Source organism: Acipenser ruthenus, chromosome 4 (assembly GCF_902713425.1).
Source record: "Acipenser ruthenus chromosome 4, fAciRut3.2 maternal haplotype, whole genome shotgun sequence".
In the NCBI taxonomy this organism is placed as follows: Eukaryota; Metazoa; Chordata; class Actinopteri; order Acipenseriformes; family Acipenseridae; genus Acipenser; species Acipenser ruthenus.
The window spans coordinates 17,781,424-17,803,025 of NC_081192.1; the positions used below are offsets into that span (position 1 = coordinate 17,781,424).

General features: G+C 38.2%; 2 protein-coding genes across 4 annotated transcripts in view; one reads left to right on the forward strand and one right to left on the reverse strand.

Annotated features, from left to right (window-relative positions):
• Window positions 1–3,007, reverse strand: part of LOC117400221 (trafficking protein particle complex subunit 8-like) — a 76,040-nt gene extending 73,033 nt beyond the window's left edge. For 2 of the 3 annotated variants that reach the window (XM_033999817.3, XM_033999816.3), the window contains exon 1: window positions 2,637–3,006. In XM_033999817.3, coding sequence (XP_033855708.3) covers window positions 2,637–2,793 — 157 coding nt within the window. In that variant the 5' untranslated portion in view covers window positions 2,794–3,006. Of the gene's footprint in view, window positions 1–2,636 lie in introns of all 3 variants that reach the window. The other variant, XM_059022106.1, reaches the window with a different exon arrangement.
• A 5,469-nt stretch (window positions 3,008–8,476) lies between these two features.
• Window positions 8,477–14,369, forward strand: LOC117399983 (E3 ubiquitin-protein ligase RNF138-like). The gene is made up of 7 exons (XM_059021211.1): window positions 8,477–8,610; window positions 9,780–9,933; window positions 10,897–11,036; window positions 11,507–11,554; window positions 11,838–11,943; window positions 12,191–12,298; window positions 13,395–14,369. Exons 1-7 carry the CDS (start codon window positions 8,477–8,479, stop codon window positions 13,485–13,487), a joined length of 783 nt encoding a protein of 260 aa, XP_058877194.1. The 3' UTR covers window positions 13,488–14,369.
• The last annotated feature ends 7,233 nt before the right edge of the window (window positions 14,370–21,602 follow it).

Here is a 21,602-nt window from a genome sequence, read left to right on the forward strand (position 1 = left end):
GGTTGAGCCAGCATTATTATTTCAACGGTCAAGCTGACCACTAAATAAAATAAAAGAACTTGAACCGTGAACTTTGTGTTTGTCGTTGTCTGGAGCACCTGCATCACCCCTACACCTACGCACTGAACCCACATGTTCACAGGAATGTACTAAAACGAGAAGCAAAGCAAAGTTTTTCCCCCTTCATTATCAATGCCATTTCCACATTTGTTTTATTTGAAGTGTTTAAAGTTAAATTTCAGTTTTCGATTTGCTTGTTCAGCTACAAAAAGAAAACAAGTAAAGCTCATGTTATTACTTCATGAAAACGTGTCTATGGCCACGGTTTACTGTGAAGGAACAGCAATGTCAAGGAATGAAAAAAAAAGTAAAAAATAAAATGCAGTGTCAACATTATGTACTATATTTCAGAAATAAACAAAACAGCGTTTAACTTGAACTGCTATTTGTCATCCTTTGTTTTGTAGTTAATTCACTGGGGTAAAGTAAGTCCTACACAACTTATTCTTTACTGCTAGGATATTTTTCTATTTTAACGTGTTACATATTGTAACGTCTTGCTTTAAAATAAAGCCACGCCCCCCCGTCCCTGCTGCTATGCTATGCTATAAAATGGCTTTTATTACTTTTGGAAAACGAACGAATATATAAATTATGCGCGAATATCCAAAAATCCCGTGTTCGTCCCAGCACCAATATTAATTATGTTGATGCAGTTTTAAGAAATCTAACAACTCCACTTCCCACTTTTCTATAGCTTAGTGTCTTCTGGCACTGACAGCAGAACACACATAGTTCAGAATTTTGCTTTTGTTCTATTTGCTATCCATTCGTTTAGACAGAAAACAAGATTATGTGTGTAGCTTTTAGGGTTTGTTTCTTATTGTTCTTGTAAAGAAAATGTACAAACTTTAAATGAAAAGAAAAAAAAAATGTTGATAAGTTCCATAACATTAAGACTTTGTACTTTATTGGGACCCCCAACATTTCCTCTGGCACCTTCAGGCTTTTTAGTTGAGAGTCCTGGACCCTCAATGGGAAATGTTTGGGAGAGCCCTGCAACATACTTAGTCTAAAATCACCCTTGCTAGGCTGAAGACAGCGAAAGAATAAACATTGTAGCTTATTATTAAAACAGTGCCATTTCTGTGTTAAATTTTGTAGCCGCAGTATCAGTAAAATAGCATGGTCTACAGTACAGCTAATTGACATACAACAGAAACAAATGTGAACTATGCTATCAGTATATTAATATTTTGGACCACAATAAACAGTGGTCCAAAATATTATGGTAGCTTGCTAAATGTAGTGGGTTGAGGAGTTGGCTACTTGATGTAGACCTTCAATCATGCACTTATGCCTGTACATAAGTTTGTAACTTCACACATTCTGTCATTATAAATACATATTTGGAATAATTTGTTTTCTAAATATTTACAAATAATTTCTTAAAATATGACAATATTCTTTTTATAATTGCTCTGAAGAACAGGATTCACACCCAAAGGCCCTTTTCACATATTGGCTGATATAATAAAATATTTTACAAAATTAAATTAAGTGATTGAAGTATGAACATGATGGTATTTTCTGTTAGTCCCACAGTAAGTTACTTAAGACGGGCTACAGAAGACTAGCTTCTTGTCTTTCAAAATCGCCTTTGACACAAGATCACTTTGTGTATAGCTAAACACATTCTTTAAATTGTCTAGAAACTAAAGGGAAGTCCAGTTTAGTTTGTACTGCAGTGTGGTCATGTGGCATTATACTCAAAGAGGCCTTTTGGATCAGTAAGTATGTGCTTTGCTCAAAGCTCCCCGTGACTTTCGCATTCAGATGCATTTTCTAAAACCTTTCAATTACAATAGCCTCTACAGATAAGAGTAATTTGATGTGACTCTTTCCCTGTAGGATAATAAATACCCTTCCCAGCTCCTTGCAACACATACTGTATAGCAGAGTGAGTGTAAATGCTTCTCCAGTTGTAAAGAATTATGGTTAGAACATATCTAACTGATAGCTACAGTAATTGTAGTTTTTATTTTTTTATTTGTGTGTGTGTGTGTTTTGTAACTTGTCACCAACATACTTATTTTATCATTGTAATCAGAACAACATAACATACTCCAACAGTTATCTAATAGCTATAATTGGAAATGATAAATCTTCAGTACTGACAGTACTGTCTGCATTACCTCACATTTTTGTTCTTTAATATAAATGTGTGTTTTCATAAAAAAGGATGTTCTCTTACATTGGAGCCAAGCAAAGAGGAAATGCATTGCAGCTGCAAACAGAACCAAGTCTGTGTACCATAGACGAGCTCGTCTAGTTCCTTTTGTTGTGTTCTACTACGGACACAGCACATCATCATGTATCACAGGACTGCAATTGTATATCTATTCTGTCAAAAATGATATCATGGGTAGGCTGTTCAGATATCCGTCTGAAGTGGCAGGATCTGAAACAGGAGATGGCCTAGTTTGTTCACAAGTAGAATCCAGACCATTTTACTCTTCCTGTCATTTGACTATGGTCTGTGTCAACACAACAGTCGAAAGACAAAAGTCATTGTCGTACCGCTGCCAAAGACATCAAAGCACATTAGCTGACAAGTTGAAATGAAAAATACAAACCTTCCGAGGTGAGCCGACAGAAAGGCCTAACCAGCTCGGAGAAATTCAGGTTGTTTTTACGAGTCACTTGCTCCGCATCTTCGCTGCACAGGACGGCCACCATCGGGACAAAGGAGTCCTGGATAAACTCCTGCACAGACTGGAGACACTGAGCCATCGCGAATAACGCGCTCTGCACTTAATCTCTAATAACAATTCACGGATCTCTGTTTATTGGTAAACTTGAAGCTCCTGAATTGAAAACAACTCCCGTCTACTGACAGTCAATGGAAGCCATGTTAAATCCTGGAGTTGCCTGCTGATCGATTTCTGTCCCATGCAGCACCGCCGCTGTCATGTGACACGACTGAATCCCCTTCAAAGCAAACCGCAAACGGCTGCACACATTTTTGGAAATTCACTACCTCCCATTTAAATTGAAAGTAATTTCACAAGTTTGTAACTATAATTTTAAAAACTGTAAATATTACATCACACGCGACCCCGGTTTACAGTACAACATTTGCAATATTTTATTTTTCTAAATACGGAAAAGAAAACCATACAAGTTACCTCAATGTCACGTAAGCTACTGTTGATAAGAAACCAATTAAGAACATTCTGACATTCTGGAACACAAGACCTTGAAAATAACTAAGCGCCACATTATTGCAAAGTGAAACATGGAGATGAACAGTGGTTTATTTGGAATAATACAATTACAGACATTGGGACATCAAGAACGAATTATTATGTTTCGTTATGCACTGTTTTAAAATACCGATGTCTCACAAAAAGTCAAATATTTCAAAACAGAAGGCAATCTATAACGCTTACAAATGCAGAACTGGACCTTATAAGTGTGATCTCATTTTTTGCGAACTTGTCAATATTAATAATAATACTGAGCCGTATTATGAAATGGCTAGACACTGCCATGTGAGCTGGGGCTCCAAATTTCACCAAACCCTGAAATATAATAGTCGTCCCAACATAGTGCTTAGGACGCAGAGTGTCTCACTAGAGCAATGAAGATACACAGTAACCTTGGTGCATGGGAGTTTTATTAGTAAGGAATACTTGTTCATGAACTTCACCTTCCACGCAGATGTTCTGGTCCAAAATCTAAACTTAGATATGTGATGTGATCAATCCATTGCCTGATCATTTTTTGAGAGATAAAGTTATGTAGCTTTTCCTCCTGTTAATTTAGTTTGAAATGTACTGTTTATTACTGCTTAGGGACTAGAGACTTCTAACAGCAGATGGTGCTGTTATAGTTTTAATGTATTCCACAGGGTGGTGCCTGTATCTCTCTATACAGCTGGCCAATTCAAATACTGCAGCTGCACCACTAGAATGGCAATTTCTGTAGGGGGAAACTTAAACGAGACAAATCGTAAAACCAAAAGCTTTACATAAAATATGTAGTACGTCAAGTAAAATAGCTATTAAAGAACTTAAAACCGAGTACACATTGATTAATCAAACATCAGAATGGTTTTAGCAACATATGTTGTGAATTGAAAGGATTATTTAAGCATTATAGAAAGCTACAGATTCTTTGAAATGCAGATTCTCACTGTATGTGTGCACTGTTGGTGTAACACACTTACATCATAATTTCACGCCAGAGATTCTTCACAGTTATCAGGTATTATGTCAAAATATTGCTGGAAAATTGGAAATGTCTATTGTTATGTTTTTTTTGCTACACACCAATTCTTTACTGACTTTTTCAGCCAATATAATCTTTAGACGCATGGGTTTCATTGCACAGTATAACGCTAGTAAACGTGGTACATAATTATTATTTATTTCTTAGCAGACGCTCTTATCCAGGGCGACTTACAATTGTTACAAGATATCACATTATTGTTTATATACAATTACCCATTTATACAGCTAGGTTTTTACTGGAGCAATCTAGGTAAAGTACCTTGCTCAAGGATACAGCAGCAGTGTCCCCTACCAGGGATTGAACCCACGACCCTCCGGTCAGGAGTCCAAAGCCCTAACCACTACTCCACACTGCTGCCCAAATAAAAGCTGGATTTCTGGGACGTCTGCCAAATATACTGATAATACTAGTAGACACCAGTGCTTTTTATTAACTATACATGTATTGTATTAATAACATAACATTTTACAACCTTTGTCCTTAAACCACATTGTCCATGCTTGCAGCTTTTATGTTTAGCAGTTAATTGTACACATCGCTATACAATTGTTATGGGAAGCTGGGTGTTGTGTTCTCCAAGGATACAATACCTAACTTCTATAGGGTAGTGGGCCCGTCTTTAGCTTTCTCTGGGATATATGGAGGCCACAAAGTATTTAGTAAAGAGAAGGAAAAACATGGAGAAACAAACACTGTTGGCGCTTTTTATAAGACCATATGTTAGCAACCACCTGGAAGTTGGTTACTTATTCCCGGTTCCTTATTTTCAATGTAGCTGACAAAGCAGCGTGTCCTTTTTCTGTGTGTTTTAACTCACTACACATCTTGCTCAATTAATATATTGCTACTATTTAAAAAAAGAATCGCTCCTTCTTTAAAAAAATACGAAAATATTAATAACAAATCTGTATCAGCAGCATAGCGGTACCCCATATTAAACGCTTGTTTTGCCCCATTTACCACCTTAGAAGGCTTGCTCACTAAATATCTAGGTATCCCTAGATAGGTTATAACCCCCTCTTTGCAAAAAGAGTAAAGATTTTAGTGAGCAAGCCGTTCCCCACGATCAGCAGCACCCCAAAGTGTAGCCCATTATAACCTATACAGAACGCATGGGGGCACGTCTTTGATGCCCCATTTACCGCCCTTAGACGCTTTGCTCACTAAAATCTTTAGTGTTTTTGCAAAGAGGGGGTTATAACCTATCTAGGGATACCTCGATATTTAGTGAGCAAGACGTCTAAGGTGGGCTAAATGGGGCAAAACAAGCGGGTAATATAGGGTACCGCTATGCTGCTGATACAGATTTGTTATTAATATTTTCGTTGTTTTTTTTAAAGAAGGAGCGATTATTTTTGAAATAGTGGCAATATATTAATTGAGCAAGATGTGTAAGTGAGGTAAAACACACAGAAAAAGGAAACACTGCTTTGTCAACTACGTCGCAAATATGGAACCGGGAATAAGTAACCAACTTCCAGGTGGTGTCACGGCATGGGGTTTGCACTGTTCAAAAAAACAATAGATGCTCAATTATAATTAAAAAACAAAGTGCAGTGCTGCTCAGCACAACTCCAGAGACGGGGCTTAAACAAAACAAAAAATAGATCATATTCAGGGGGATTACTTCCTGTAAAACAGCACAGAAAGTGAAAATGAAACTAAATTGTGCAAGTGTTGAGCAGAGCATTGCAGTTGGAAAGGGGATTTTGCTTTCTCAAACACATTCCCAGACAACCCCTAAAATAAGATTATTTGGAGACTTCAGTTGTTTTCATCTTCCCAGGTATGGAACTCTAATACATTGCCATGCTTTTGCAGTCGATAATACTGTAGCGATCTCGGTTAACGCAGGCAGGCGCATCACACAGGGCGAGGCAATCCACACACACAAGCCCAGGACACATGAGCAGCGCGTCGCTGCTTGCGGGGCGGCGCGCGGCAATACCGCTTTGCTTGGTGGACACACATCACTTTTGTGAAGCGGCGATAAAAAAAAAAAAAGAAAGACAACTAACCCACTACCTCGCAGCACTGTACAACAACCCCCTAAAAATGTTTATCACTCTTGAACTTTTACTGATTGAACCCAGAGTGAACGACCATGTCCATCTCCAGAAATTTTTATCAGGATCTAACGTTATAACTTCCCATATCATAACACCACTCATATATTTGCCTTTTATTTACCTAAGGCTATGTATGTAAAATATGATATTTATTTTGGGATACAATGTGAAAGCCTTTTTCTACAAAGAAACAGCTATTATATATTCAGCACCGCACTTAACAAGACTAGACTGTGGTACTGTATCTGTAGTTATACATTGTATAGGAGCTGCTATTATTAAAAAAGGGATCACATTCTTCGCAATTGTATACACAATAATCAGTCGGCTGGCAACTGGTTAATTACTTGACGTGTATATCTGACAAATGATACAGGATGTCAAGTAACTAGATTAACCCGGGACCTTTCACAGCATAGCGCCGATAACGCTGTACAAAAGAGCCAAATTTTATCGACGTCCCGTCAATGACAAATTCTATTTACTTAAAGTTACTGCCAAGATCGAAAAAGTAAACCATTAAAAAAATTAAAACTACCGGGACCTAGCCCAGGTAGCATAGGGATTCCAAGTGATCTTCTGGGGAGATGCAACAGCTGTTGGGGACCAGGGCGTGCTGTCTTGGGACCTCCATCACGGGTTCAACAGTTGTACCTAAAAGACACAAACCTCCCACAGTGTTCCCACATACACCCCCAAAAGAAGTATTACTTGCTCTTGCCTGGAGGAGTAACCAACCCAACCCATGCCTTGTTCAGTAAAGACTCAGTATATCTCACAAAATTAGTACCTACTCCTTGTAATGTAAAAGAAAAATTAGACCACGGTTAAGATCAGAAAGGAATGGTAAAACAAGGAAAACCCTTTGGGAGCCTAGGATAAGCATGAGTGTGGAAATATACTAAGGTAAATATGGTAATACAGAGTAATTGTAGTACAGTATATTGTAAGAATAAAAACCATAACTGCCTACACGTTCCTATATATGTCAATATTGTGAATAAAAATGTTCTGTTGGTTAATAACTAAGTCTCCTTCTTTCTGATTGGAGAGCAGGTTGGTATATAAAAGGCTGAACCACACGCTTCACGGCAGCTGAGCAGGGTTAAATGTACTGAGGGAACTACTCTTGAATTGACTATTCTCGGTTTAAGAGCAGTAATTAGTTGTGTGTTAATCTCTTGGATCATTTTCAGAACAACCACACAGCGTGGACACGACAATTACCATATGTTATTACTGAATAATAACTTTCACGCATGTACACTGCTATTAGTACCTTGGGCTCAGACTTGTTACAGTAGTCACCTAAAGACGTATATCAGCTGTTAGGCCTGCTTGCTTGACACTTTTACCATTTTCTACACAGACCAGTGTTGAGCAACGAGTCACTCAATTGTAATTATTATTATTATTTATTTCTTAGCAGACGCCCTTATCCAGGGTGACTTACAAGTACTGTAAGAACATTTTGCAGTGTAATATTAGAATTACGTGAGTGTGGCTGTGTGCTTTTTTCTCAGGACAAATTGGGGGAAATAGTAGTTGGTCTCAATAGATTCTCATTCTTATTCAACATTTAAGATTTGAACTGAATTATTATTATTATTATTATTATTATTTGTTTATTTAGCAGACGCCTTTATCCAAGGCGACTTACAGAGACTAAGGTGTGTGAACTATGCATCAGCTGCAGAGTCACTTACAATTACGTCTCACCCGAAAGACGGAGCACAAGGAGGTTAAGTGACTTGCTCAGGGTCACACAGTGAGTCAGTGGCTGAGGTGGGATTTGAACCGGGGACCTCCAGGTTACAAGCCCTATTCTTTAACAACTGGACCACACAGCCTCAGTAATATTATCGATGTATACAATATTGGTTTATAAATATTTAACCTGCATAGAAACATTTTTTTTATGGTCACACCTAATAAGGAAAGTACTGTCAGGATAATACAATACCCCTGTTTGCTGGTGATATAATACAAACATCTCACAAGGAGGGGGCTTTCCACTCTGCTACACTGCTCACACCCATGCTGTAGCTTCAGTGGTTTAAAGGATAGGTTTTCATTTCAATCGAGATTCAGTTGACATTGTGGTGGATCCCATGGAAGGCCCTGTTTCCATTAACAGGGTAGATGATGAATCCCCAGAAGAGCTGAACTCCCCAGAGGCTTTTGACTGCCCAATCTGTCAAGAGGTCTTCAAAACACCTATTAGAACACAAACCTGCAAACATGTGTAAGTAATTGGAGTTTGTATAATTTATTTGTGTTATTATTTTGGATATAACAACAGTGTTGTAATAAAAAAAAATACACTAAATGAGTTATGTCTGGTAAATAAATGAATAAGTAAACCAATATATGAGGTACGTTATTAACATGCACAGAGAAATGGGATTGACTTCAGTTCCTTTGGTGGCTTGAAACCCAAATGGAACCCACACCGTAATAACTATTCACTCAGGACCACAGAATATGAAAACATTATTTGCTGCTAGATGTCTCGATGCTTGTCGTATACATACTATATTAAAATATATATTAAATATATTTCTGTTAACTTACAGTTTTCAGTTGAATATGAACACTGGTACATGGTTGTACAGTGCTACTCCATTAAAACTCAACCTGTTATAGTGCGGAATCGGTTACACAGTAAGATTGTGGCTCCCATTTCCCCCCGTATTGCAATTTGACTCACAAATATACAGTACGAAGAATGGCAGACTGCAAAAAATGGAAATCTTTCTCTGTTAAAATGAAACTCGATGCGGTGGACAGAGTAAGAAAAGGTGAAACTCAAACAGCAGTTTCAAAAGATAGAAATGTTGCAGAATCTACATTGTGTGGCTGGCTAAAAGACAAAGAAAAACTAAGGTTTTCTTGATAAGATTGACTTCAAAGAGGGCTGCTCTAGGAACAAAAAAAACGCACTGCACTAAAGAGCGAGACCAGCTGCTGTGTGAATGTACTGCTGAGACAGTGCAAGCCTGTTTGGTTTGTTTTTTTTGGTGTGGCCCAGGCTAACAGGGGCCGGGAATAATCGTCCCAATAAGCCATGCAAATTGTGTGTGTCTTCTTCCTTCATTTCCCACCGTACGCTACAATATTAATTTGGCTTGTAGGCCTTGTAAATCATTTCAGGAACAAAAATGCCAATATTAGTTAGAAGTTGAAACACAAATAACACAGTCTCCTAATTATGGACCCTGGCAACCGCTATTATAACTGGGTAGCAACTGTATTTCAAACACAGCATCTCAGATTTTAGTTTCACTTTAGCCCTGCACAAGTTGGAAGTTTATTGTAATATTCTCCCACACATCTCTCAAAGGAAATAACATTGAGAGTCCATCTGTCATGAATGGAACATACTGTAATTTAAAGCATTATTTCACTACACAGGTTTTGTAAAAACTGTTTTGTGGCTGCAGTAAGGACTCAAGGGCCACACTGCCCAATGTGTCGAGGACCAGTGACAGAAAATGAGAGAAGAGCCACTGATATACATCGTCAGATGAAGGAAAAACAAGGGAAATGCAGGGCATGCAGCACTGTGGTAACTGTTATTGTGTTTCTTCTTTACTTTTGAGAGGTTTAAATACCCCTCACATACACACAACTATTCAAACTAAAGGTGCTGTTTTTTGCAGAAAAAAAGCTTTGCAGCCCAGTCACTTTGCATTGGTTGAGACTGCACATTCAAATCTTTTGCACGTAAAGTATTTGAGACAAATATCTGTTATAGGTGTTTAAGGAGAATGTGGGCACAAATAGAAGTTAACTATTGACACACTAACAGTGTCGCTATAACTCACACACTCAAAGTCCTAAAAATTGAATTTTAATCATGTTTCAAGAAAAACAACAAGCTTTACATTGAAAAGTAATACTTTATTGCAAAACATATTGTTTTATTGTTCATAATTAAATTTGTATTTCAATAGCTCAGTAGCTAAAGGGTTAGTAAAAGCCAACTTGGCTAAGTTGTGACTAGGTCTATGATTTCAACTTAAAGAGTTTGTTTCACTTTGTCTCAATGTCATGTGTCATCAAGCTCCCAAACCAAACAAAACCATTTATGAAATCCCCTTACCTATCTGGGGGATTTTTCCAATAGCTTTATGCTGACACATGTGCTTGAGATTTCTGGTAAACACTTTTGAAATACCGGTAGTAGGCTTGGTGGTCCAGTGGTTAGAGAAAGGGACTTGTTAACTCCCAGTTCAATCCTAGCTCAGCCACTGACCTACTGTGTATGACCCTGAGCAAGTCACTTAACCTCCTTGTGCTTCGTCCTTTGGATGAGATGTAAAACAGGTCCTATTGTAAGTGACTCTGCAGCAGTTATGGATGCATAGTTCAGCCCCTAGTCTCTGTAAGTTGCTTTGATTATCATTCACATTTTTTTTTTCAGATGGTTTTAAAAATCTGTCTCACACAAATACTTTCCAAGGGAAACTTTTAGTTTGTTGGTCCAGTGTTTGAGGGTGTAATGATTAACTTGCTATCTTATCCACAGATTTTCTTCAGTAAAATGAGATCTCACTATAAATACTGCAGACTGTACAAAGAAGAATATGGTGCCCCTCCTGCAACTCCTGTGGAGTCCAGAGCACAGGGGATATATGTAGGGATAACACAGGCCACAGCCGCAGATGGGTAAGTTACATTGACAGTAATTTGAAGGTCAGGAAAATTCTACCAATAAGGTTCCAATGTTAACTGAGAAGTTGGGGGAAATTAAAAAAACAGGCCTTTAAATTTAACAGACATTTAAAAAAACAGTTCAGCTCTTCAATGAAAGGAATATATCTATCCTGGGTATTGGCATTTATTTACAACATATAATAGTCCAACACCAACATACAGTAGTCCAACACTAAAGTTTTTTAGTTCTGTTCTATACTGTGGTCATTGTGTTTTTGTGCTGTGTCAGTTTTGAGTACCAAATATTAAAAAGAAACAATTTGCCCAAAACTAAAAGTGGCATTGTTGGCATTGCATCTAGGTGGCAAGGATATTTTAAGTGGTCCGTGCTAAAAGTTTGACTATAGCTAGGTCCAACAAATACATGACTTTGTATTTGTTTTTAATAATTATGATGAAAAAGTATTTTTGTTTAAATTTAGGCTTCTAAGTGGAAACAGTGCCCAACCACAGGCCATAGAAAATGGAAGGTAGGAATGATAAATAAATAGAAACTTATGAACAGGGGCAGTATTTTCCCAGAAATTGGTGAAATATCTGTTCCCAAATTAATCTGTATTTTAAAAATTAAATTCCCCTTTTTATTTATTTTTTTCATTCAATTTGTTCTTTAAAAAGATGGCACTACCTGCTGAGTTATTGTCTATAAAGACATGTTAATTAAAATGTCTATAAAATGTCTGTATCTATAGCAGCATAATAACCAATTGAGGCATTAATCCAAATTATTTTTTTTCTGACATCCTATTCTAGCTTGGAGACCACATTTATATGTCCCTACTGCCATCAGAGTGGATTTACTGATATGGCATTAGTGCAGCATTGCAACTCCAACCACTTCGGAGACCTTACACGTGTGGTAAGTTAGGCGTAAATTCATATGTGAGTTTATCTATATATATATATATATATATATAATATAAAATACACATTATTATACAATCATGGGCCCTGATTTTAAATCAGGTTTAAAGTTTCCCCAACTCTGCAAGAGAAAAACAATATCAACCAACCTTAACTAGTTGATTTGCATAGGTGTAGTAATGTAAAAATTGTTTTACAAAAGCTTATTACTCACATATGTTGACATGATTATTATGCACTAGGTCTGTCCTATCTGCGTTGCAATGCCCTATGGAAATCCAAATTACTTCAGCAGAAATTTCATTAGCCATTTACACCAAAGGCACAGAATCAGCTATGGTCATTATATGGTGAGTAAATATTGTAATTTTAAAAGTGGCCTTTTTATATTGGCTTTAAAGATTAAATATTAAGGCTGTGGTGATGTAAAAAAAAACAAAAAACAAACAGCTTTTCATCACACATGCACAGGTACACTTTGCACTGGTTATTTGCTGACTCTGGGATTATTAGTGCCCAATACAGTTAACACAATAAGAGGCTGTTGCACTTTTATAATAAGGTTTTGCATCCTATAAAACTATCATGTGCAATTTTTCATTATTTTGCTTCATGAGTTATAATGCTGGAGGTTGCAGATGACATTTGTAACCTTATGATTCTACAGTTGTGACAGATGGCTTCATTCCAATTTAAAGTAATATAGATTAAGAAAGTAATGTAATGTATTTGACCATTCTGAAAGGAAAAGACTTTTAAGTAGCAGGGTTCTGAAAAATATAGCGTTACACATTCCCCACATGTTGCTACAACTGTTTAAATAATGTACCTGTAATTTGTCTTTTCATTGTTAACATCCTGACAACTTTTTATACTTACAACTTTAAAGTCTGTTTAAAAGCTCTTTTCAAAATGGCTGCTCTAGTGCATTGATAGCATAAGGATTATTACCCACATTGTCAAACAGGTAACAGAGCACTTACATTTTTTTTTTTTTTTTGCTTCCTGAAGTGATTTAGAGGACAGATCCTAAACCCTAGTGCACTAGAGCAGCAATTTTGAAAAGAGCTTGGAAACATACTTTAAAGTTATAAGTGTAAAAAGTGTAAAACGTTTTTTAGCTCAAAAAAACAATTTCTAGTTCTACAGTAAAGTGACCGAAACTGGCAGAATTTTGAACTTGCCTTTGATCATGGACTATCGAGGCAACCATGCTTTACTATCTGATTAAACAAAAGTATTAAACTGCCTCAGCAGTGCACATGCCAACTGTTTTTAGCATGTACTATTGCCTCAAAAAAAAATAGTAAAGGTAGATATTTTTTAAACCTAAAAATCCTTAGAACTGAAGCATGAGCACAGCTGGGGCTACATAGAGATTTAATGATATTCTCACACATCAGATGATTCTTGAATTACCATGAGGTTAATGCTTTCACATTTTAGAACATTCATCAAGATGAAGATGAGCAGCTGCAGGCTGCTATTCACGTGTCAATTGAAGAATGGAATGCAAGCTCTCTCTGGATAACATGCTGAAGTGCAACACTGGAAACTTTAGCCTCCACATGTTAAATACACCTGTAACCGCTGGATTGAAGTCAGTAATACATACAATCATTAGTAATGTGATACAGTTAAACCCGGGGTGTCAAACTCCATTCCTGGAGGGCCGCAGTGTCTTCTGGCTTTCGTTCCACCTGAGCTCTCAGTTACTTAATTGGTCTAATGATTGGATTAACTGAACGCATTTAACACTTCTCTCCAGGTCTCAAAGTGTTTCATAGGTTGTGTACCTTGAATCAAGTGCATTTTTAAATCATCAACTGTAAAAGACCTTGAAAAATATGAAATATGTCCAATTTAACATATAATTAGATCAATTATGTTAATTGGGAGCTTAAGTTGGAATGAAAACCAGAAGACCCTGCGGCCTTCGAGGATTGGAGTTTGACACCCCTGAATTAAACAAATGTATATTTTTTTACATTCCTGTTTAGTGTTTCTCTCTCATGGGTTGTTTTGTTAAAGTATATATGCACTGACAAGCTAACAAATTAGAGTAAAAGTCAAAATCTGAAAATCACCTACTCTTCAACTTACTCAGATTATGGTTACTTGATGTGTCATGAGATCGTTAGACCAATATACTGGAGATTTCTGATTTTAGGGTTAAACCCAATATCCAATTGATTTTTTCAAATTAGTCTTTAACAAGATATCCCCTGAAAACGATGAAAAAAAAAGGTTTTTACCTTGACAGGTCCATTCATTAATGGTGTGTAGCTATTACAGAGCAGGGTTTCCCAATCCTGGTCCTGAGGACCCACTGTGTCATATGGTTTTCATTCCAACTGAGTTCTTACTTAATTAAACCTTTAATTGAACTGATAATGTGCTTGATTAGACTATTTCAATTGTTTTCAGCTCCTAAAAAGTTGCCGATGTCAATTTACTTATAAAATAGTTAAGTTGAAATCTCCAACTGTTTAAAAGCTGAAAACAATTAAAAAGGACTAATTAAGCTAATGAATAGTTCAATTAAAGGTTCAATTAAGTAATTGAGAACTCGGTTGGAATAAAAACCACAGTGGGAAAACCTGCTATAGAGCAATAATTCACCTAACCAGTGCTTAAAATAAAAGGTACACTAAATGTGTGTATTAAATGTAAGTATATTAAAAAGGTAATGTTTTTGATGCTTTATTTGCTAAGACAGGTGTAGTAGGAGCCCGATTTATTCTTATTCTGTGTCTAAGTAAGGTAATAAACAGTTCTTAAAATTCAAAACTCGAAAAAACATAAATATATATATATTAAATCTGAACCCTTTAAATACTCTGGTGGTAGTGTGCAACTTTTCACCAAAATAATGTGAAAGTAGCAGTAGCTCGCTAACTTTGCAGGTGCCATGGCATTGGCTGTTTCCACTCTAGCAATGTGCCAGGGCCTGCACATCGTGGTCTTAGCAGGTCACACGCATTATTTGGCCAGTCAGAGACGATACAGGTGCCATGTTCCCGTTTGTAGTATTTCTCATCCTCTTCTACCTTTGCATGTTTGCCATCATTGTTCATGTTTCTCAGTTATTCTATTGTTGTATTGAGATGAAATTATTGAAAACATTTCTCTCTCTGTCTAATTGACTTCCATCTTACAAGCAGGAATATGCTGCTTTGTCATGTGTCTTTGCTTCCTATAGCAGCCTTTCAACTCTATGGTGTGGTATGGTATAGAACAAAATCTTATTATATTTATATTCAATCATAATATTGAAACATAACTATTTGTAATGAAAACATTAAACAATAAGAGAAGGGTAAAAACACATTACATGTGCAGGTATATGTCCTTTTATTGTAATTTTAAAGAAATAAGTCCTATATTTTTAATGCACATATAAACAATAGCAACAGTTTTGTTATATCATTTTTTATATTTAATAGAAATATGTTTGGAATAGCATACTGAAAATAAATGTCTTCATACAGGGGTAATATTTCAATGTAAGATTACCTTTCTGTTGAAACCTAAATCATTCAACGCCATTGTGTAGTTTCTATGTACAATAAAAAATAAATTATTTTAAGTCACATTTTATTTGGATAACTGGGTGTTTTTGATAATCAAGGGTCCACTGAAAAAGCTTGTACTGCATAAGACATACTGTTTGTTGCTGGATAATTAGGTTCTGGATAATCTAGAGGCATCTCTATACTGTACAATATGTATACATATTGTACAGTATTTCTAGCTTTTTATTTTAAATCTTTGTGTGTATGTGTATATATATTTATTACCCAACTTTTCAAAAATAGTTTGGAAGCATTTATTTCTGAAAGCACCGATCGTATAGATGGGATGCAAATTCAGCTGACATTTTAGTCCACAGTAAACTTAAAGGGGTCAGAGATACATTGAGACATTGCAACCTGTAAAAGCACATGTCAAGTGTGCAAATATATTGGTAAAGATAAAAGTGAAATCACAAATAAAGCAAATAAATATTTAGTCTTAAAAAATCCGTCATGTAAGGATATCAACCTTGTTTATGGTATATTTTGCATAAAATGTAATACAATTAAATATGTAGGAGAGACAGGTACATCATTATATAAAAGAAAATGAACCAATAGCTCAGCACTTAATTGTGTAAATCCCCCTTTCAGTACATAAGGCCATATGTCCAAACACTCCTGAGTCTGATAGTTGACAAAAAAAAACCCCAAAAAACAGTCTATACAGTCAAAATCCATGGATAACTTACAGTGGTGAAATTTGATTAATTAGTTACCTTTGTCCCAAAGAAGACAATGTGAAGAGGAAAGACCATGCCTCAGTGACTGAACTAATTTAAATCTAAGTCTGTATGGAATGTTGTTGCACAGCACACTATTGGTAAGATGTAACAAATGGATTGAGCAAATATTACAACTTTCTAGGTGCTGGAATTAACAGATCCTGTTATGGTTTATGAAATTTGCACAGATGATTTGCTGTAATATGTCAGCTTAATAATAATGAGCTATTTACATAATTAAATGGAGGGCATGTTTACTAATTATCCTTTTCCTGAGCAGTTATCATGCTTACATTCTGGAAGTGTCTGTGTTTGTTTAAAACTGTTTGTCGAAAAATGCCAATGCTTGATATTATCAATAACAAAATATATAATATATCCATTGTGTTAGGATTTTCTCATTATGAAAAAAAATGTAATACTTTAAGTTCAAGATTACTGTAATTATGGGAACTAATCATTGATTACTGTATTAGTGCCACTGACAGCTACCGGAGCTGTACATCTCTGCCAACAACTGCTTGTGAACAGGTGACCAGCAGTGTTTGAGAAGTGAAACACACATTTACTGGTTCCATACCTAGCTGGTGTAAAAACCCTAGAGCAGATTTCATTTAAAAGTGTAGAGTTTTAAAATAATGGACTTTAAATTGCATTTGTTTCTTGAACCAGCATAACCTGAATGTAACCAGCATTATCAGCTGAAAACCGGCAAACTATCCAATGGCGAGTGCTGGTTATTTCCAACAGCATGCAGTATTATTGATACTGCAGGGGATAATAGAACAGCTAGTTTTTTGTTGGTGTTTTTTTTTTTTATTGGGGTTATTTGGGGGTGTAGGTTATGACAAGAAGGTAAGTCTTGTAATCACTCTAGGTCACTGCAGTAATTGGAACAAACATCTAGTGTTCTCTCTTTGGCATTTTGTTCTGTAGGTTCTGTAGGTTCAGTCAAAAAACACTGCCCCACCTGCAGGAATCCAGATATTGGGCAAATTACACCAGCCGCTGTTCCTCCAACCCCTCTAACCTCATCCCTCTGTCTCTCCCCTCCTCTCACCCTCTCCCCCCTCACACTCTCTCTGGTGCACTCTGGAACTGTCACTCTTCTGCTAACAAAGCTGATTTCATCTCTCCAACCCCAGCCGGATTCCTCCCTCTCCTTCACTCCTTCCACTTCTGTCTCTCTCCATCCCCCCCTACCCACAAAGCTGGCCGTCAACTGGACCTCACCTTCTCCAGGGCCTGCTGCCCCTCCACCCTCTCTGTCACCCTCCTGGACCTCTCTGATCACTATTTCATCTCTTTTTCTCTGTCTCTCCCCTCTCTCCCTGCTCCTCCTACCCCCACTGTCACCTCAGGCCGTAACCTCCGCTCTCTCTCCCCGTCTGTCCTTGCCTCCACCGCTCTCTCTCACTTCCCTCCTATCGACTCCTTCTCCCAACTCTCTGTAGACTCTGCTACCTCCACCCTCTTCTCCTCCCTCACCTCCTCCCTCAACTCACTCTGTCCCCTCACCTCCCGACCTGCTACACCCCTACACCCACTGCATCCCCAACTAACTCACCCTCCTTCTCCACCTCCTCTCCCCTCTCAGACTCTGACCTCTCCTCCCAGCTCCAGGGTCACAAACCCACTACGTTGCCCTGGATCCCCTCCCCACTCACCTCTTTCAAGCTGCTGCTCCTGCTCTACTTCCCTTCATCTCCTCCCTTCTCAACACCTCTCTCCTTTCTGGTCTCTATCCCTCTGCCTTCAAACAAGCCTCTATCAATCCCCTCCTCAAAAAACCTACCCTCGACCCCACCTCCCTCCAGAGCTACTGTCCTGTCTCCCTCCTACCCTTCCTCTCCAAAACCACCGCCAGCTCTCTGCTTTCCTGTCCAACCACTCTCTGCTCGACCCTCTCCAATCTGGCTTCCGCTCTGCTCACTCCACTGAAACCGCCCTCCTGTCTGTCACTAACTCACTAAACTCTTGCCGAGCTGCCTCTCTCTCCTCTGTCCTAATTCTCCTCGACCTCTCTGCTGCCTTTGACACTGTCGATCACTCTATTCTACTATCCTCTCTCGCTGACCTGGGAATCTCTGGCACTGCTCTGGCCTGGTTCTCCTCCTACCTCTCCAACAGCACTTACCAGGTAACCTGGCGTGGAGCAACCTCCACACCTCGCCCTCTCTCAACAGGAGTCCCCCAAGGGTCAGTCCTGGGTCCTCTCCTGTTCTCTCTCTACACCAGCTCCCCGGGCCTCATCGCATCCTATGGTTTCTCATACCATTTCTATGCTGATGATGCTCAGATTTTCCTTTCCTTCCCCACCTCTGACTCCACCATCCCCTCCCGTATCTCTACCTGTCTGTCTGCTATCTCCTCCTGGATGCACTCGCATCACCTCAAACTCAACCTCTCTAAATCTGACCTCCTTTTCTTTCCTGCCTCCTCCTCCTCCCCCTCCTCTGATCTCTCTATCTCCGCTCCTCTGGAATCTATCACACTCTCTCCCTCATCCTCAGCTAAGAACCTCGGAGTCACCCTGGACCCCTGCCTCTCTTATTCCCAGCACATCTCCACTCTGGCACGCACTTGCCGATTCTTCCTGAGCAACATACGAAGAATCCGACCCTTCCTCACCTACGCCACCCAGCTCCTGGTCCAGGCCCTGGTACTCTCCGGCCTAGACTACTGCAACTCCCTCCTGACTGGCCTCCCTGCGTCCGCCACCCGTCCGCTCCAGCTCATCCAGAACTCCGCTGCTCGCCTGGTGTTCTCTCTGCCTCGCTTCTCCCATGCAACTCCACTGCTCCGCTCACTCACTGGCTCCCGATCACCGCTCGCATCCAGTTCAAGACTCTTGTACTCGCCTACAGATGCCTTGACCAGACTGCACCCAGCTACCTCCAGACCCTCATCTCTCCCTACACCCCCACTCGACCTCTCCACTCCTCCTGCACTAGAAGACTGGCTCTACCTCCTCTACGCTCCCCTGCCTCCAGAGCCCGCTCCTTCTCCACCCTCGCCCCGCAGTGGTGGAATGACCTTCCTACAGATGTCAGGACTGCCCAGTCCCTGACCACCTTCCGGCGCCTCCTCAAGACTCACCTCTTCAGACAGCACCTGTAGAAACTCCTCTTTTCCATCTGGACACTTATCACTCTTCCTTAAATGCATTTTACTTGCTCTTATCTGCTCCCTATTTTACTGCATTTAACCCTGTACTTTAGAGTACTGTAATCTGTCAAGTGTCATTTAATCTGTAGCATTTTGTATTTAATTATATCCTGATGTAACTATCACTGATACTGTTATCTGCTCCATTTTTTAATCGTATTTTGTCATATACTTGTACTTGCTAGAACCGAAGTGATTGTATTTTATTTTGCTCTTAATTGTATTAATACTTGTACTGTGATTCTTGAAATGTATTTTTGTTTACGACTGTAAGTCGCCCTGGATAAGGGTGTCTGCTAAAAAATAAATAATAATAATAACAATGTCATCAAGCAGATGGAGGGCAGACATGGCACCTGTATGGAATGCTGTTCTGTGGTATGCAGACTTCAGACTTCTAGTGTAATGCAAGTAGTTTGAGTATTCCAACTGAAAAAAAAACAACACACATGCAGCTGTATGGATAGCCCTCAAGGGAAACAGAAAATACCACTTAATTAAATGTATGATTTAATTTATGCATCTCTATAATAATAATCTCTATGACTGTAATACTCTTCCAAAGGCTCAATGACATTGTACAGTAATGGGCTGTCATCCCATACATGTTTAATGATCAGAAAAGCAAACAAATGCTGTGTTCAATGTTGGCAGGTTAGTATTATGATTTTATAAAGAATTTAAAAATTAAATCATTAAAGTACTCATGGGAGCAAAGTAGTAATAAAATGCTAATTTGACAAGATAATGTAATTTTGTTTGTATTTTTGCAAACATTTGTGTTGAGTACTGAATCACAGTGAAGAGAGCTAAGGATAAGCAAGCGTGTTTTTTAAACATTTACACCATCTGCTGAAAACATTTTGTATTGCCCTTTTTACGTCACTGAACCTCCCCCAAATATTCTCTAAAATTCATCCAATTTATACAATTATTTATATAACAAATACCACCCCATTCTCAAAAAACTAACCCATTTTTTGTGTTTGTTCATCCCAGTCAAATCCTAACAACATGTAATCTCTTTCTATACTAATAACCACCCCATAATCAGTTATCCAAGCACTGAACTGGTGCTGACATGCAAACACAATCAAACAGAATGATTCTTTAAATAAAAGCCAGTTTATACTAATAACCACCCCATAATCAGTTATCCGAGCACTGAACTGGTGCTGACATGCAAACACAATCAAACAGAATGATTCTTTAAATAAAAGCCAGTTTATACTAATAACCACCCCATAATCAGTTATCCGAGCACTGAGCTGGTGCTGACATGCAAACACAATCAAACAGAATGATTCTTTAAATAAAAGCCAGTTTATACTAATAACCACCCCATAATCAGTTATTCGAGCACTGAACTGGTGCTGACATGCAAACACAATCAAACAGAATGATTCTTTAAATAAAAGCCAGTTTATACTAATAACCACCCCATAATCAGTTATTCGAGCACTGAACTGGTGCTGACATGCAAACACAATCAAACAGAATGATTCTTTAAATAAAAGCCAGTTTAGTTTGTTGGCAGTCACAAGCAGTGATTAGCCAATCTAATTCAAGTTTTCAAAACGTTTTTATTTTGCCCCATGCTGCTGGTGTATTAAACACATCATCCATGCAGCCTAGAAATGATAACTGAGGCTTATGAAACACAGATCCCCCTTGATTTTGAAACAATTCCAGCATTTAATCAGTAGAATAAACACGGGGAATTGAATAGCTACAACCTATTAAAATTAGAGAAAGGAATAATGTTTTTCTTCCCTAGGTGCCTTTCAGCCAAATGAAATCCGATCTTACAAGCCATGTATCTGCAGTGAACACACAGAACAATTGGTTTGTTTGATTGCCGTTCAGTGATAATATAGGCTCCCCTACCCAGCTGTCACTAGACCATCTTGGATTATGATCTTGGTCATATCACAGCTGTATTAGGCCTGGTCTACACTCGGATTTGAGACCTCCATGTAACAAGGAATATATTGGAGGTGTCATGCAATTCGAGGTGTCATCGTGCATGAGACAGACTAAATATCTCATGGCTAATTTCTTTTCTGTTTCTCACTCTTTCAGACTTCACTCTTAATGCTATTGATAGTAATAATAGTTTGATATTAACAGTAAATCATCATGCAGTTTCAGGTACTTAAATTACAATTACAAATTACATTGAAATT